This window comes from Camelus ferus, chromosome 3 (genome assembly GCF_009834535.1).
Source record: "Camelus ferus isolate YT-003-E chromosome 3, BCGSAC_Cfer_1.0, whole genome shotgun sequence".
In the NCBI taxonomy this organism is placed as follows: Eukaryota; Metazoa; Chordata; class Mammalia; order Artiodactyla; family Camelidae; genus Camelus; species Camelus ferus.
The window spans coordinates 27,183,473-27,200,138 of record NC_045698.1 but is presented as its reverse complement, the minus strand read 5'-3'; the positions used below and the strand labels follow the sequence as shown (position 1 = coordinate 27,200,138).

Sequence of the window (16,666 nt, the reverse complement as noted above, 5' to 3'; positions counted from 1 at the left end):
TAAACTGTTTCTGTGCTGTGCTTATTTCCAGGCCAGACCTCATGGATAATTACTTGGCATTGATACTCTCAGCATTTATTCGTAATGGACTTTTAGAGGTAAAACTTATAAACCTTATTTATCCTATTCTTTTAATTTTGTCTAATAGAATTCTTTCAGAGCAACAGACATATATGGTGCATAAATGTGTTCATATATATTATTTTGCAGCTATGATATTTTCTTTTTTCTTTTCAAAGGGTTTGGTTGAAGTGATAACAAACAGTGATGACCATATCTCAGTTAGAGCTACCATCCTTTTAGGAGAGCTTTTACATATGGTAAGTTTAGCCACTTCTGATTATGTTTTGTACCATTGATGTTTTAATATATGAAGCAGGCTATTTTAACAATGTTACATTACATTACTTCAAAAAAAAAGTTTGCATTTATTTGAATGTTTATCTTTGCATTACAAAGAGCCCTTGTTACCTTGTATCTTAATATATATAGGCTAGTTTTATAAATGAAACAAATATTAAAAAATACAAAGTACTGAATATTACTCTTTTACACTCACTTTGGATGATGTTTTGAGTCCTAAAAATCTTTCTTTCCAAAAGACCCCCTGCCTAAAAAGTGAAAAATTACACAACTATAGATATTACTTCAGTCAGCTAGAAATGGAATCAGTCAGTAACTGAATTTTAGAACACTTTGTTAAAACAAGTCTAAATATAACTGCCTTATTTGAACGCATTCTTCTCTGTAAACTTGTAGGTTGACGTTTGGAATCTTGTGTATATTTGTGTGTGTGCACGTGCCATGATTTTGTGACATCAGTAACTTCTGGAAACAAGGAGCTAGCGAAGTTATCTGACCGTTCTCTACTTCTAGCAGATAGAGCAGTGAGGGTATTCTGTTTATAAGAAAGAAATTCATATCTCTGAGTCACCTATTAGTTAATAAAATACTACATAAAAGAACCGCTTTAAACTCATTTCTAAGGAAGAAGTAACCTTATGGCAGATCTTTTAAAATTATGTTGTGGCTTGCTATTATTGGCAGAGTATCTTTTGTTTTTGAAGTTGTTTTGGTCCTTTCCATCACCAGTTGTTTTTCCCATATGGCAGTTGGGCTTTGTGAGTGAGGTAAAGAGAATTCAACAGTGTTTAATGATAACTGTCTTGTTTATCAGTGAAGTATTTAGCTACATGTTCTGTTTCCCTTCAGCCCATCTGTGAAAGAATTAAATAATATTGCAGGTTCTCAGGTGTGATTGTTTTTATTTTAATTCTTAAGATACCATTTCCTATAAGAATATCAATCTCTAGAATTATTTGCTTTTATATGAAGGAATCTCTTTTATAAATTTCATTCATTCTCTTCCGCAGTACACCAAAATTCTGTCAGTCTCTTGAAATATAAAAGCTGATCATTCTGAGTATAGTGGTGTTAGTTCATTGCTTGTTATTTTACATCTCTGGCTTCCACATTTAATTAATTAATTAACCTTCATTGGTAGAAAGCAGGTTGAGTGGTAGGATTTTGTTTGGAAAGCAGGAGACAAGTTTCTTATTTTAAAGATTGCTGAAAACTGTTTTGAGAAGGTCGTTTTTAAGCTTAAGAAGCCAACTGGTAAGTTACAGTATTGCATCTAACATTTTAAAAATGCTGTTTTTAACACAACATTATAGCACTGGATCTAAGTTCTGATACATAGTCCTTTTAGATCATTTCAGAAATGAGTTTAATTGGTACCACTTCAAAATTATAATTTAGTACTATAGTAAAAGATCTATGAAATTTCGAGTTTTATTAATGTAATGTCTGTATCTTTATATTTGTTATATCTCGTTGTTGAAAGTAGGTAAGATTAAAAATTATAAATACGTATTAGAAAGTAAATAAGTTAACTTCAAGAATGAAATCTCAGTCTTTAGCATTATTTCTGTGAATAAACTGTAACATAAAATACTCTGTTTTTCAACTCTTATAAAATGTTATGTTTCATTTTAGGCAAACACAATTCTTCCTCATTCACATAGCCATCATTTGCACTGCCTGCCAACTCTAATGAATATGGCTGCATCCTTTGATATCCCCAAGGAAAAGAGACTGTAAGTATCAGAGCCCTAGCAAAGCCAAATTAGTAAAAATGTTGGGATTGAGGGTTTTTTGGACAGCTTTATGTTTTGAGCAACAATGCAGTCTCTTTTTGAATGTCTAAAATTATTTCAAATTAAAGCACTAAGACTAACAATGTATTCTTTTAAATGTGTGGTCAAAAATGTTGAAATTTAAAAGGTAAAGGTGGAGGAGCTTGATTGGAAAGTGATAATAGGAATCTTTTTTCATTTGGTAAAGGTTATGTCTAGTCCAGGGGTGTCTTTTTTTTTTCTTATTATGGTCAAAAAAATTTGTATATTTAGACTTCATTTTTTGGGGGGAAATATTTTGAAATGTAGCACTTCAGTTATTCAGAACTATGAATTTTTGTTAACAGTTATAATGTATTTCTCAGAAGTTTCATTAGCTTTATTAATTCCAAAGTACATATAAGGGCCTCACTTTAAGTAAATAATAGTCTATTTATTAATTTTAAATCTATCAGTGAAAATACTACTATTTAACAGACTGAAATTGTATTATAAACTGAGGATATTAGGGACCATCATTTCTGACTGCAGGCTTACATTAGTAATGGTAGCTTTCAGCTTTTATCTTGGTGGTTTCATGATGGAAAAATGTACTTTCTCAAAGCCTGGTAGATCTACACTCTGGGTCAGATTATGGCCGTGAATTTGAGGATTCGTCAGGAATTTTTTACCTTCAAAATTCCAGCAATAAGTAGTCTTCTTAGAATGATTTATTTGTTTCTGTTTTTGTTTTTTTTAGCTCAGTAAGCTCTCCTTACTGATAAATAGTTGCCAATCTGAGCATACCTCAGGATTTTTACATTTTAAATCTGATTTGTGTTTACCACAATTTCTGAAGTTGAGATTTAATTGCTATCAAATTCTTGAAAGTTGTCTGTGCACCACAAAAATGGAATTAAAAAATAATTTTTAAAAGGATACCATTTACGGTTGCAGATCAGTGGGAGAAGATAGACTGTTTAGTTGATCTAGAATCATTGGTTATCCAGCCTCATACCATAAACAAAAAATCAGTTTCATATGGATTAAGGACTTAAATGTGAAAAACAAAATTTTAAAACTTTAATAAGAAAATACAGAAAACCTGGTTCTGACCTTGAGGAAGAAGTTCTCAAGATAAGTTCTTAAAACCAATATACAGAAAGTGCCCACCACCATAGAAGAAAAGATGAGCAAATATGTTTAGTTGAATGTGAATAATTAGCATTTCTTCGTACAAATCAGCAATGTTCATGGTTTTTCTTTTCTTTGTGGCTCCAAATTTGGTTAAATAGTTTACTTTTTATTAACAGTCTCTAGCCTGAATTTATACGTTTTAATAGAGTAATTTAGCAAAGCAATCTCTTTAAAATTATGCTAGCCTTGCTACAGTATTAATTGAATTTTTTTTCTCACTAGGCGAGCCAGTGCAGCCTTGAACTGTTTAAAACGCTTCCATGAAATGAAAAAACGAGGACCTAAGCCTTATAGCCTTCATTTAGATCACATTATTCAGAAAGCAATTGCAACACACCAGAAACGGGATCAATATCTCCGAGTTCAGAAAGATATATTTATTCTTAAGGTACTGACATGAAGTTGCAATTTTTAAATTTCCTAATTCCTAACCACTGGATTTTAGTGTGTATGTACTTGCTTGAGTTTGCAGTTTTATTCATGTGTATAGATTTTCAAAAGGCTTCTAAGTTTTATAATGACTAGGCAGTTAAGAGCTGTATTTTTATAACTTTTTAAAGTTAAAAAACCTTGGTAATCCTCTGTAAATCAAAAATCTTTGTTTTTGAAGTTTAAGCTTGGTTTTTTTCATGTGAGGATAATTTGAATTAATTTTTTTCTTTTTTTTTTTTTCATTGAAGTATAGTCAGTTACAATGTGTTAATTTCTGGTGTACAGCACAATGTCCCAATCATACATAATATATACATATATTCATTTTTATATTCCTTTTCATTAAAGGTTACTACAAGATTTTGAATATAGTTCCCTGTGCTATACAGAAGGAATTTGGTTTTTATCTATAGTAGTTAACATTTGCAAATCTCAAACTCCCAAATTTATCCCTTCCCACCCCCTTCTCCCTGGTAACCATAAGATTGTTTACTATGTCTGAAAATCTGTTTCTGTTTTGTAAATGAGTTCATTAGTGTGCCTTAATTTTTCTTAATACTTTCTGGTGATTTTAGGATACAGAGGAAGCTCTTTTGATGAACCTTAGAGATAGCCAAGTCCTTCAACATAAAGAGAATCTTGAATGGAATTGGAATCTTATAGGGACCATTCTTAAGGTATGACAGGATACTTCTTGGTAATGGCTTGATTGTCTTTATTATTTATTATAATTCACCATAATTATACGTTTAAGACTTGATAAATACATATATGATATATTATGTTTTTCTAGTGGCCAAATGTAAATCTAAGAAACTATAAAGATGAACAGTTGCACAGGTATGTAAGAACTGTTTTGTATTTACATTTAAAAAGCTTAGATTTGAATTATATTATGGCTGATGCCTACTAAAAGTAATAATTGATGTTTTAAGAAGATACCTACATTTTAATAATTGGTGTTTAATAGTTACACATATACATTTTTTGTATATAGTTGTATTTTATAACCAAAAAGCATCAGCTAATGCTTTTTCTGGTTATTTGCATTATGGTTTTAGTTTTGGAATCAATGAAGTACTTAAGATAAAAGTTTCTCAAATCAGGGAATATCAACCATGTACATACTCTTAGCCCTAACCTGTGGGGATGACATTATAGGGATATAGTGTCTCCTTCTCAGAATCATGGCCATTTTTAATATTCCAATTCTATTTTCATTTGCATCTGACTTCGGAGGGTTATTCATTTTTCTTCCTCTTTACAGTCCCCTTAACCAAGTTGATGCTCCATACTTTCCATAAAACAGGCAATTGTTCATAGCATATACAGCGCTTCAGAGTATTAGCTGTGTTCTAGTACTCCATGCATTTTTACTACTTCCAATTTTATACTGACTAACCACCAGCATTGATTTCATTGGATAAAAGTGCCTATGCTTCATGTTTTTGAGAAGATCATGCCATTAACATTATTATTTGATTATATTTTTCTACTCAATAATATTTAACTTAACATCTGTATTAAGTTTCGAGAGATATGTAGAACATATAAATCACATTGGGATAAAGAAACATGGCCCTAACTTTTCGGAGTTGTTGAGAACAGAAATGAAGCCTCATTTAACTTTGTTTCTCCAGCTCCTGGACCTAGCACCTTTACTAGGCTGGATTGTAGTGCATGAAATTTAAGTTGAACTAAATTAAATAGAGGCTTAGAACATAATGTTGACAATTATGACATTGAAATATCATAAATTATGTCCATTGCCTCATAAATTCAGTTGCTTAGCTTTTACCTGGAGCTTTTATGCTTGACTTTTGCCTAATTGTGAAAAACTGACAAAATCGTAGCATGGTAACGTCTGCAATATTATTTTATAGAGCCATGGGACAGAGTTCTTTCATAAAATACAATAGGGGAAAATTTATATATTATCAATTAAATGAGAGTATAAAAAAAGATCTAATAACAATGAAATGTGTATACATCGAAACAAAACAAAACAAAAAACATTTATATCCAGGTGGCTTCCTCATATTTATCCAATCTTATCTTCTTGCTGTGTTATATCTGCATTTTTTTCCTTCTAGCATCTTTCTTTTCCACAATTACTCTAAGACATGTCACCATTAAAACTCTTAATTCACAAAAAATACTTTTTATAATGAAGGGGATTTTTTTGTTGGTTTTTTACTTTGTGTTTTTGTTTGATTGTGTGTGGAATGTACCAAATGTGTTTATTAAATTTCCTGCTATTTACCCTAATGGTTTAAACCCAAAATGTATTCACAACCTTATTATCATATGCTACCATTAAGATTCTAAAATAGTGATTTGGTTTCTCACTTTGTTGCTGATTTATTTTGATCTTAGGTTTGTACGAAGACTACTTTATTTTTACAAGCCCAGTAGTAAATTATATGCCAACCTGGATCTGGATTTTTCCAAGTCCAAGCAGCTCACAGTTGTGGGTTGCCAATTTACAGAATTTCTTCTTGAGTCTGAAGAGGTAAGAAGCACTTTGAATGTTTTCCAGAGCAAGTGTTTTTCAGTGAATTTTTCCCCTTCCTTTTATTTCTGAATATGCATAATCTATGTTTAGAAATATAGGGAACAATCCTATACCTAGATTTAAATCCTGACTTAGTCACTATTTAAGTGACTTTGGGCAAGTTGTTTACCTTTTAAAGAGACCTGTTTTCTCCTTGTAAAATGGAAAATAATACCATCTCCTGCAGCATTGTGTTGAATGGGATTAAAGTGATTGATAACTGTTACTAGTAACTTCACCATTGTCATTAAATTTTTTCGACTTGATTAGAGTTGGTTTTTTTAATTGTAGGCACTAAGTGCTTTTCTAGCAGTATCATAATGTATTTGCTTTTAGGATGGGCAAGGATACTTAGAAGATCTAGTAAAGGATATTGTTCAGTGGCTCAATGCCTCCTCTGGAATGAAACCTGAAAGAAGTCTTCAAAATAATTGTTTATTGACTACTCTTAGTCAACACTACTTTTTATTTATTGGAACACTTTCCTGCCACCCTCATGGAGTCAAAATGCTGGAAAAATGCAGCGTATTTCAGTGGTGAGCATGCTTAGATTCTGTTTCAGTATGTACCTAAACTTTATTTTTAGTGTGATCACTTCATTTTTAGTGTGCACACCTGTGTTTGTTAAGTTTTGTTAAAATATCAAAAAAAAATTAATTAGAGTTGTCGTGGTGCTCTGATACTTTTTTTTAATGTGATACTTGTTAATTGCTTTCTTCTAGAAATGCTTGTTTATTAGGGATTTTAAAATATTTGTTGAATTATTCAGTATAGTAGTCTCTAGTAAACATTATTTTCATCCTTTTTTTAGTCTACTTAACCTTTGCTCTTTGAAAAACCAAGATCACTTGCTGAAACTGACTGTTTCTAGTTTGGACTATAGCAGAGATGGATTGGCTCGAGTCATCCTTTCCAAAATCTTAACTGCAGCCACTGATGTGAGTATAACATAGACAATAAAACTATATTTTTTAATAACCAGTTAATTCAATACTTTATAAATTTTAGCCTAGTAAAATTAATTATAAATTCTAAGATTATGAGATAGAATTTGAGTTTACTTTAAAATTTTAGTTCTTCCAAAGAACTCTATATACAATCTATATTTTTATATAAAGGAAAAGAAGCAGTTAGACAGAAACGGAAGTATTTTATTTTACTAGCACTAAAAAAAAATACTCATTTCAAGGGCTGGATCATCAGTTCCAATCTTTCTGCCCTTTTCATGTAGCAGAAGTGTCCCAAAATAAAGTCAAATAGGCTATCTATAGTGAAGTTTGGGTTGTTTGTTTTTAATATTCTCATTTGTCTTTATAGGCCTGCAGGCTGTATGCAACAAAACATTTAAGAGTATTGTTGAGAGCTAATGTTGAATTCTTTAATAACTGGGGAATTGAATTACTGGTGACCCAGCTGCATGATAAAAACAAAACGATTTCTTCTGAAGCTCTTGATATCCTTGATGAAGCGTGTGAAGACAAGGTGAAGGTTCATTATTTTCTAATAAAATATTTAGACCTGAATTTTTATTAAAATATTTAATTTTGATAAAAAATTATGTGAAATTACAATGTATATAATATAAGCGTTTTGGAAAGAGAATTTACTATCTTAGTACAGTTGTTAATTTGCCTAATCATTATTTCTTTTAGGCCAATCTTCATGCTCTTATTCAGATGAAGCCAGCTTTATCTCACCTTGGGGACAAGGGCTTGCTTCTCCTCTTAAGGTAAATTTTAAGATTTTTCTTGTAGTTGTTTTCTGTTGTGTTCTCTTTGGCAGTGTATATTAAAGCTGGATTCAGATCTGTAAAGGAAGCACTTTAAAGAGTTTAGCTGTTAACTTTTGAAAGAGGCCTATTTTAGAATCTTGGACATCCTTTCATACTAAAACTCTGTCTTTTCATTGTTCTCCTTAATGTTTATTTTACATTTCTATGTCTCCTCATTCTTTTCATACATTTTCTTTACTATGGTTGGATTCATGGGTTTTTGTAAAGGTTATGAAAATTTATATTTGAAATTACTGTAAATAATAATTGAGCTTTTAGTTTTAGGAAGGAGCTATTCTTAAAGTCTTTTAGCTTCTTAAACATTATGTTTGAAATATTTTAGCTCCTTAAACATTTTTTTGTGAGACTCAATGTTAAGCTGTTGCTTGTTTTAATTTACAGATTTCTCTCCATTCCAAAAGGGTTTTCCTATTTGAATGAAAGGGGTTATGTAGCCAAACAATTGGAAAAGTGGCACAAGGTAACTTCCTATTAAATAAGTTTCAATTTAAATGTTTTTATCTTGGGGAAAAGATTTGTAAATTTAGAGGATTTTTTTTTTATATCATCAGTATTTTAAAGCTAAAGAAATGAAATATTTTAACATTCATATGAAGTCAAGTCTTAAATTGTATATAATTATTTGTATTCATATTTATTTTTAAACTATTTTAAGATAAAATTATTTTATAGCAAATTTTTGTGTACATTTTGTTGAAATTTTGCTTTCGAGTTAATTGATATAATCTACTGTTATAACTTGTCAACAACCCTACTTACCATCATTTCTTTTATTCTTGTGTTGCTTCCACAGCCCTTTTAGGCTGAAACTAAAACAATTTTCCTAAATGTGGAAAGATTATAAAATGGTTCTACCAGGCAGATATAATAATCTAATTAAGGGTGTACTTTTTATAAATCTGAGAGCAAACTATTTGCTATTGTATATAATGGGGAACCCAGGAAGAAGGAGTAGTTTGAAGATATTGGTGAACTTCCCAGCTTTTTTTAAGCTGGCATCACTGTGGCTTCACTTTGTTGAAAGTGTCATAAATTGTCAAAGCATCTTAGAAACCCATGGGATAATCAATCCTAATGTAAATGATTTTCAGATTTTCCATTATTTCAGATCATTGTTTATATTGTCTATGTTGAATCTTATATCATAGGATACTCTCATTTATGAAAAATACTATATAATTATAGTTATCAGAGGTGGGGGGTAGGGGACAGAGATACTAGATGAAAGCAGTCAGAAAGTACAGACTTCTAGTTATAAGATAAGTAAATACTGGGGATTTAATGAACAATATGATAAAATTAACACTGCCATGTGTTATATATGAAACTTAAAGTGGATCCTAAGAGTTCTCATGAGGCATTTTTTTTTGTTTATTTAATTTTGTATATATATGAGATGAAGAATATTTGCTAAACTTACTGTGATAATCATCTCATGTAAGTCAATTCATTATGCTGTATACCTTAAACAGTGCTGTATATCAGTTATCTCAATAAAACTAGAAGAGGGTAAAAAGGGAAAGAAAACTAACTATAAAGCATACAACTTCAGGCATAAAGTCTTTAAATAATTGGTGAATTGAAAAACTGAAGTAAGATATAATAGTTTTATTTCCCAGAAGATATTTAAACTAGTTACCATAATAAAATTGGTCACCTTTTTATACAAATTATGTTAGGAAATTGCTTAACAAATCTGGTGCAGTATTTTCAGACATTAGGTACAAAATATAACTGCTATGACAGAGTCATGTGTAGTATATAAGGAAACAGAGGAAGGGTTAATGATTCCGCCTTAGGAATTAGCAAAAGAAATTTTGGGCTCAGGAAAGGATATGATATTTGAAGTGGTCTTGAAGTAAATTAGAAGAAGGGTATTCAAGGATGAGAGGGCAGAATAATAAATCTGTATAGATTACTGAAACTTCATAGACATGAAGAAAGCCATATTCCAGTGTAGCTGGAGCTAGATAGGTGAGGTGTGGCAAGATGAGGATGGAATGGTGAATTAGAACTAGATCGTAGAAGGCTTTTTAAAGCCACATTATGTCATACTAAGGGATTTCAATTTTACAGGAAGTTGGGGAATTGTTACAGTTGTAAAGAGTATTCATAGTCAGAATTGTGCTTTAGAAACAGGTTGCAGTGTAGTAGCAGCAGTTTGATCATCAGAAGTAAAGGAATCTAGGAATACTGAGACGAGTTTAGAAGCAAGAATTGATAAAAACATGAACTTCCCTGGTGGTAAGTTTGGATGGGCAGGGACACATTTTCTGGGCATTTTTGGTAAAAGATGGGTCTGTGGACTGATTAGATATAATGAATGAGGGGTCCAACTTGACATTTAAGGTTTCTAAGTTTGAATGACTGAGTATATAATGGCTCACCATTAAGAGATTATGATTACAAAAGGAGGTCTGTAGGATTGGGGATCATGAATTTTGAATAATTTGCTAAGCAATTTTCTAATATAATTTGTATAATGAGGTGACCAATTTTGTTGGTATTGCCTGTGGGATGGCAAGTGATAGCATCCAGAAAATATGTGGAAATGTGGATCTGGAACTCAGATATGTGTTGAAGATGGCAGTTTGGGAGTTGTCAGTGAATAGTAGTAGTTGAAACCTGAATTAAGTGAGGTCACCAAGGAAGATGTTATGGGAAAAAAAAAATGAAACTGGAAATTGCTCCCTAGAGGACACTGGTTTAAAGCAGGGACTAAAAGGACGAGGACACTGAGGGTAAAATTATCAGAACAGTTGCACTGAAGGATGCTTCAGGAAGGAGAGGCCAGTGGTATATCAGTGGTCAGATAAGGTGAACACTGGAAAGAAGACTGTTGAATTTGACAGGTCATTGGTGAATTTTGCTAGAGCAATTTCCGTAGAAAGTTACAAACAGTTGCTGAATTGCAGTTACAGTCAGGCAGTAAATGAGATGTGCAAAAATAAAAACAATATAGTCTACTTTCCCAGATTAATTAGAGAAAGGGAGAAAGGGACGGAAACTAATTTAGTCATTGCCTGCCATTGAACTTAGTGCTTTTCAAGTATTACCTCATTTAATCCTTACAGCGACTCTTTGAAATGTTTTCTATTATTTCTATTTTGTGAATGAAAATGTGGAAGCTAAGAGGAGTAAACTAATTTATCCTAGGTCACAGAGCTTGAAAATAGCACAGCAAGGGCACTTTTTAATTCCAAAGCCCATGCTCTTTCCACTGTATTTTATTTTCTCCCAGTAGCTTGCGGCATGCCAAGGTGAAGGTGAGACTGTCTTTTTTCTTAGGTAATAAAACGTACAGGCCAAAATAATATTAAAAATTCACTTACTCAATTTATAACTTTCTCCCCTAGCCCAGGCCTGGTATAGACTTAGAAACCTGCTGTGGAGGGAGGATATGGTTCATTTGGTCACTTTTTCTTGTTTATCTCCTCTCCATTTAGCTGCAAATTTGGGGCCTCTCCGGATTTGTAATAGGAGGAGGAGGAGGAAGGGGTCAGGGGTCGCGGACAGTCTTACTCAGTTTGTACAGTTGTTATCTGGGATTGTTAGCTTTGAGCAGGGGAGATTTCAGATGCTGATTCTTTTACTTAAGGGTCATTTTCATGAATTCCTCAAAGGTCTCACTCTAGGGAGCTCTCATTTGCAGTTCCCTTAATGAGAACAATGTGGCTCCTCTGACTGCCTACTTATAATATCTCCTAGTAGCTAGAGGTCCAGCCCTCACTTGGGGTCTTCTTGCTCCTCTAGTAGTTCCTTTTCAGGGGAATCCTCAAGATGATCCACATCAGAAACACAGTGCATTTTATAGCTATAAACTATACCCTGATCTTTGCTAGTGTTTGTAACTCGATGCCGCTGGTAAAACGACTAACTAGGCAATAGCACATGAATGTAACTACACCTGCATAAAGCTCAGAATACTGGCCTTAGTTAGAATTTTGTGCTGGGATTTTTATGTATAGAGGAGTGTGGTGTACAGAGTAATTTACTGGTAGTGGTAGCAATAGCAGTAGCAGTAATCTTGTGTGCTGGTAGTATAATTAAAATCTCGTACTACTATTGCAAAGTAAATATGGAACCTAAAGGACAAGCAAAAAAACTTAAGTTTTTAGAGGCTCTAAGTAGGGAGTATTAAGGTAACCCACCAAATTCCCAGTAGTCTAAAATGCTTTAAAATGAAAATTATCTCCCTGCCCCTTATTCTCTTTTCTGAAGGAAATGTGCGTTCAGAGATGTTCTGTACATCTATAAGTATATCTTCTTCATTTAAAAATACAAATGAATCCATTCAGAGCTGTAAATAAAACTGTATTTAATTTTTTCATTTAGCAATATATCCAAGAGATCTTTTCAGAGCTATATATTTAGATATAGATCTTTCTGTTGAATGGCTGCATAGTAAATTATATGAATGTACCTTAATTTTTATAATCACTGCTGTGTTGATGGGCATTTAGAGTGTTTCCAATTTTTAGTGTTGTAAACAGTGTTTGCTGGATATTCTTGCATGTGTATCTTTTCATACTTGTACACATATATCTGTTGGATAAATTTCTTAAAGTCTAATTGTTGAGTCAAAAAGTATGTGAAATTAAAGTTTTAATAAATACTGCTTAGTTGCTTTTTAGAGGTTCTACCAGTTTCTTCTAAAAGATTTCAAGTGGAGATCTTTTGCAGTAAAGATGGCAGTATGACTAACTCTCGATTTAAACAATGTAACTAGAAGTTTTTCAAGTTTCAGTTGGAAATATTTTTTTACATTTGACTTGATTTAAATCAGTGGAGAAAGAGATATTTCTTACCAAAAGGTTCTAAAATGATAGAATTCAGCTTCCTTTTAAAATTTCTAGTTAACGTCTTCAGGATTTAATATTAAGAAGCTAGTTTTTTAATGGAGAAAAGAATTCAAGTAAGATGAAAAACAAAAGTATTAGCTTACTTATATGGACCCCAAAATATTAATTGAAAATGGGGAAGAAGTATAAGCAGAAAGCTTATGGGTATGGGTATAATAGAACATTTGTATTCATAGTACATTGTTCTCTTTTCAACAGTTACTTCAATTTCTCGAACAGATGTTCATTTTTCTCATATTTATGCTTCCAAGATTTGCTAGGTACCTAATATATTAGAAATTTAGTGAATGTTGTTATGATGACTATGTGTAATTAAAACAATATTGTCTTCTAGGAATATAATTCAAAGTATGTTGACTTGATTGAAGAACAACTTAATGAAGCACTTACTACTTATCGAAAGCCAATTGATGGTGATAACTATGTTCGTCGGAGTAACCAAAGGTACGGTCCATTTAATAGAATAATTTATTACTGGTCCTCCAACATAAAATTTAAAACCAGGGTGTTATAAATCATTATTTTTAAGTTTTCTGAGTACTTGGGTATTCTATTTCTTACACTGACTTAAGAATATCTTTTTAAAGGATAACATTGAATGTTCAGAAATTCCAGTGGCATTCATAGCTTGCTGAATACCCTGACTGATAGGGCATTCAGATCCCTTCATGCTCTTACCTTAGTCTATTTTTCTAGTCTTTAGTTCTCTTACCATTACTCTGAGACCGGCTAAACTGTTTTCTAGAGAAATCTTCACCCCTTTCCACCTCTGTATTTTTATTTATACTGAGGGATTATGTCTAATTCTTTTTATCTAGTACTTTATTATAAGTCGTTGTCTTAATTAGCATATTTAAAATGAGCCTATAGATAGATATACCAATCATTTTTATTATACTAGATTACAGCGTCCTCATGTCTACCTACCCGTACACCTTTATGGACAACTGGTACACCACAAAACAGGCTGTCATTTGTTGGAAGTACAGGTAAAACCATAATTTGCTTATTTTAAATGCCTACAATAGTAGAAAAAACTTAATATTGCTTAAGTATTATCTTTGCAAAAACTTGTCAAAAGCCTTGAAGTCAGTGGCATAATTGCTTTTAAAGCCATCTACCTCGTAGTTGACTTAAGTGTTCTGTGTTTGCAGTCCTTGGACATATTTCTGGCTCTCATGCATTTCCCTGAGTTCCAACCATTTGCATAGCTGATTTGTTATGTAGAGTAAGTAACCCAGTGAAGGTCTGAGTGCTTCCCTTTGTAGTTTGTTCAGGAAGTTGATATCCTTAGTAAAAACATAAAGAAAAACTGAGTTTATTGCTCTTGTTGGGAGGTTAAGCTGAACCTGAAACAGATTCAGTTACCTTTGGCGAGCAACAAAATACCAGCTGCTATGTGTTAATGCTTCAACTGTTCTCTTATACTTCATGGAATGTAAGAGGCTTAGGCAAGCAGTTATTCTTTAAGTATTTGGCTGGAAATGCACGCCAAGTTTTGGCTGGGAATATGTCTTGCTACTAGGTGTTTTCCATAAGTGTTTTCCATAAGTTCTTTTCTTATTTTAGGAATAGTTAATAGAAGTATTTATGTGCATGTCTGAATAATAGTAATTTAGCAATTTAGTTCTTTTTCATATCAGTGTCCATCTCAGAAGCAAAAGTTTTGCATAAACATAGATACATGTATTTTTACACTGTGTATGAAGTATTGGGATATGTATCTTTATATTAGTTTTTTTAATTTATTGAATATTTAAATGATTTGCTTAATGCCATTACCCACATAGCATAAAATCTAGGTGTTAATTTATTATTTTCTATCTAGAAGAAATGATAGCCAATGGCTAACAGTTTATGGAATACTAGGTCTCAAGTGCTTTGTTAAGCACTTTATATGTAATAATTTATTAAATCATTAAACTTTATGAGACAGAGGCTATTATTATTCCTATCTTAAAGATTAGAAAATGAAGGCATGGAGAGATTAAGTAACTTGCTCAAGGCCACTTAGCTACTAAGTGGGAACTCTAGTAAATGAACTCAGAGCCTATTTACTAACACTGCTTCTTCTGAAATTTTACGTGAAATTATTTTAGGATTTTAAACATGCAAAATTAATAAATACAAACCTTAAATAGGTATTAAGGTATAGTAAGAAAATATGTTAAAAACATGTTGTTAATCACATGATATTTTTTTCCTTCTCCAGAATATTATTGCAGAACTCTGTCAAAACGTTCGTACACCAGATTTGGATAAATGGGAAGAAATTAAAAAACTGAAAGCGTCTCTTTGGGCCTTGGTTTGTAATAAACAGTTCTATAAGATCTTAAGTTTTAGATTTTTCTCATTTTCCTATTAATATTAAATAAATAAAAATTATTTTATTTGGAACTTATTCTTAGTTTAGTATCCTAAGACCAAGATTATTCCTACCCATTTAAGTATTATTTTCTGTTGGAAAATAGATGATTAAACTATTAATTTTCTTGTTAAGACACGTTTTTTTCCTCTTTTATAGGTGTGGTTAAATTTTTTGTTTTTTGGGTAGTTTTCCAAATCTCTTTAAATTTACTCTCATAAATATATTTGACTTGTGATTTCATTTATTTCAGGGGAATATTGGCTCATCAAATTGGGGTCTCAATTTGCTACAGGAAGAAAATGTGATTCCAGATATACTGAAACTTGCGAAACAGTGTGAAGTTCTTTCCGTCAGAGGGTATGTCATTTAACTCAGAAATCTTACTAATGTATACATTGTTGTTCACAAATTTGTGTGAAGGAGTGTTTTATTGGTTGCATATAGTTTGTTAGAATATTCACTATAAGTCCTAATTACGTGAGATTTTTAAATGCATTAAATTAAACATTTTGAGGAGCTCCTGGTTTAATATTATTTTATTTTTGTCATTACAATGTTGACATTTACCTTGCAAGTAAACAGTGAAAGTATAGTGTGTATCCAAATAGTCCAGTTGCCCACACATTCCAAATTTACCCCATAGAAGCTAATATATATTTTTCCCTAAGATTACATTATGTTCTTTTAAATAATTTCCTTGCAATTAGTATTTTTATTGAAGTTTTCATGTTATTTATTGCTTCTAATTTACTCCTGACTCATTTTGATACATTTCTCCACAAGCTAAACAATTTTTAATGGCTTTTAAAGAAAATACAGATGTATATATAGTAACCTAATATTTTGTGGTTGCTTTAGGAAATTTCAGTTTTGAATTATAAGCTGTCATTACTACATCTTTTACTTACAGGACCTGTGTGTATGTGCTTGGGCTCATCGCCAAAACCAAACAAGGCTGTGATATTCTAAAATGTCACAACTGGGATGCTGTGAGGCACAGTCGCAAACATCTGTGGCCAGTGGTCCCAGATGATATAGAGCAACTCTGTAATGAACTCTCATCTATCCCAAGCACCCTTAGTTTGAACTCAGAGTCAACCAGCTCTAGACATAATAGTGAAAGTGAATCTGCGCCGTCGAGTGAGTATTGTGACATGGTCATATAAAATAAGCCAAAACTAATATTTATATTTGTAATATCAAAATTTAAATGAATTTTACAATTTTAATTTACTTTTTTTGAGATAATTTAGCAGTAATAGCCTCTTGGAGAATGCATATCTTTTCACAACAGGGAGTATAGCCACCAACTCTCCCTTTGCTTCTAAATAGTTCTTGGAAAAT

At 31.9% G+C, this 16,666-nt stretch overlaps 1 protein-coding gene across 2 annotated transcripts in view; it reads left to right on the top strand.

Moving 5' to 3' along the window:
• RICTOR (RPTOR independent companion of MTOR complex 2) overlaps window positions 1-16,666 on the top strand; it is a 102,198-nt gene that overhangs the window by 65,075 nt on the left and 20,457 nt on the right. For both annotated transcript variants that reach the window (XM_032471310.1, XM_032471302.1), the window contains exons 14-30: window positions 32-98; window positions 240-320; window positions 1,999-2,099; window positions 3,537-3,702; window positions 4,322-4,423; window positions 4,540-4,586; window positions 6,123-6,258; window positions 6,637-6,836; window positions 7,112-7,238; window positions 7,618-7,782; window positions 7,953-8,029; window positions 8,474-8,552; window positions 13,289-13,398; window positions 13,856-13,943; window positions 15,167-15,259; window positions 15,573-15,679; window positions 16,233-16,462. In XM_032471310.1, the coding sequence (XP_032327201.1) occupies window positions 32-98; window positions 240-320; window positions 1,999-2,099; window positions 3,537-3,702; window positions 4,322-4,423; window positions 4,540-4,586; window positions 6,123-6,258; window positions 6,637-6,836; window positions 7,112-7,238; window positions 7,618-7,782; window positions 7,953-8,029; window positions 8,474-8,552; window positions 13,289-13,398; window positions 13,856-13,943; window positions 15,167-15,259; window positions 15,573-15,679; window positions 16,233-16,462 (1,976 nt within the window). The remainder of the gene's footprint in view (window positions 1-31; window positions 99-239; window positions 321-1,998; window positions 2,100-3,536; window positions 3,703-4,321; window positions 4,424-4,539; window positions 4,587-6,122; window positions 6,259-6,636; window positions 6,837-7,111; window positions 7,239-7,617; window positions 7,783-7,952; window positions 8,030-8,473; window positions 8,553-13,288; window positions 13,399-13,855; window positions 13,944-15,166; window positions 15,260-15,572; window positions 15,680-16,232; window positions 16,463-16,666) is intronic.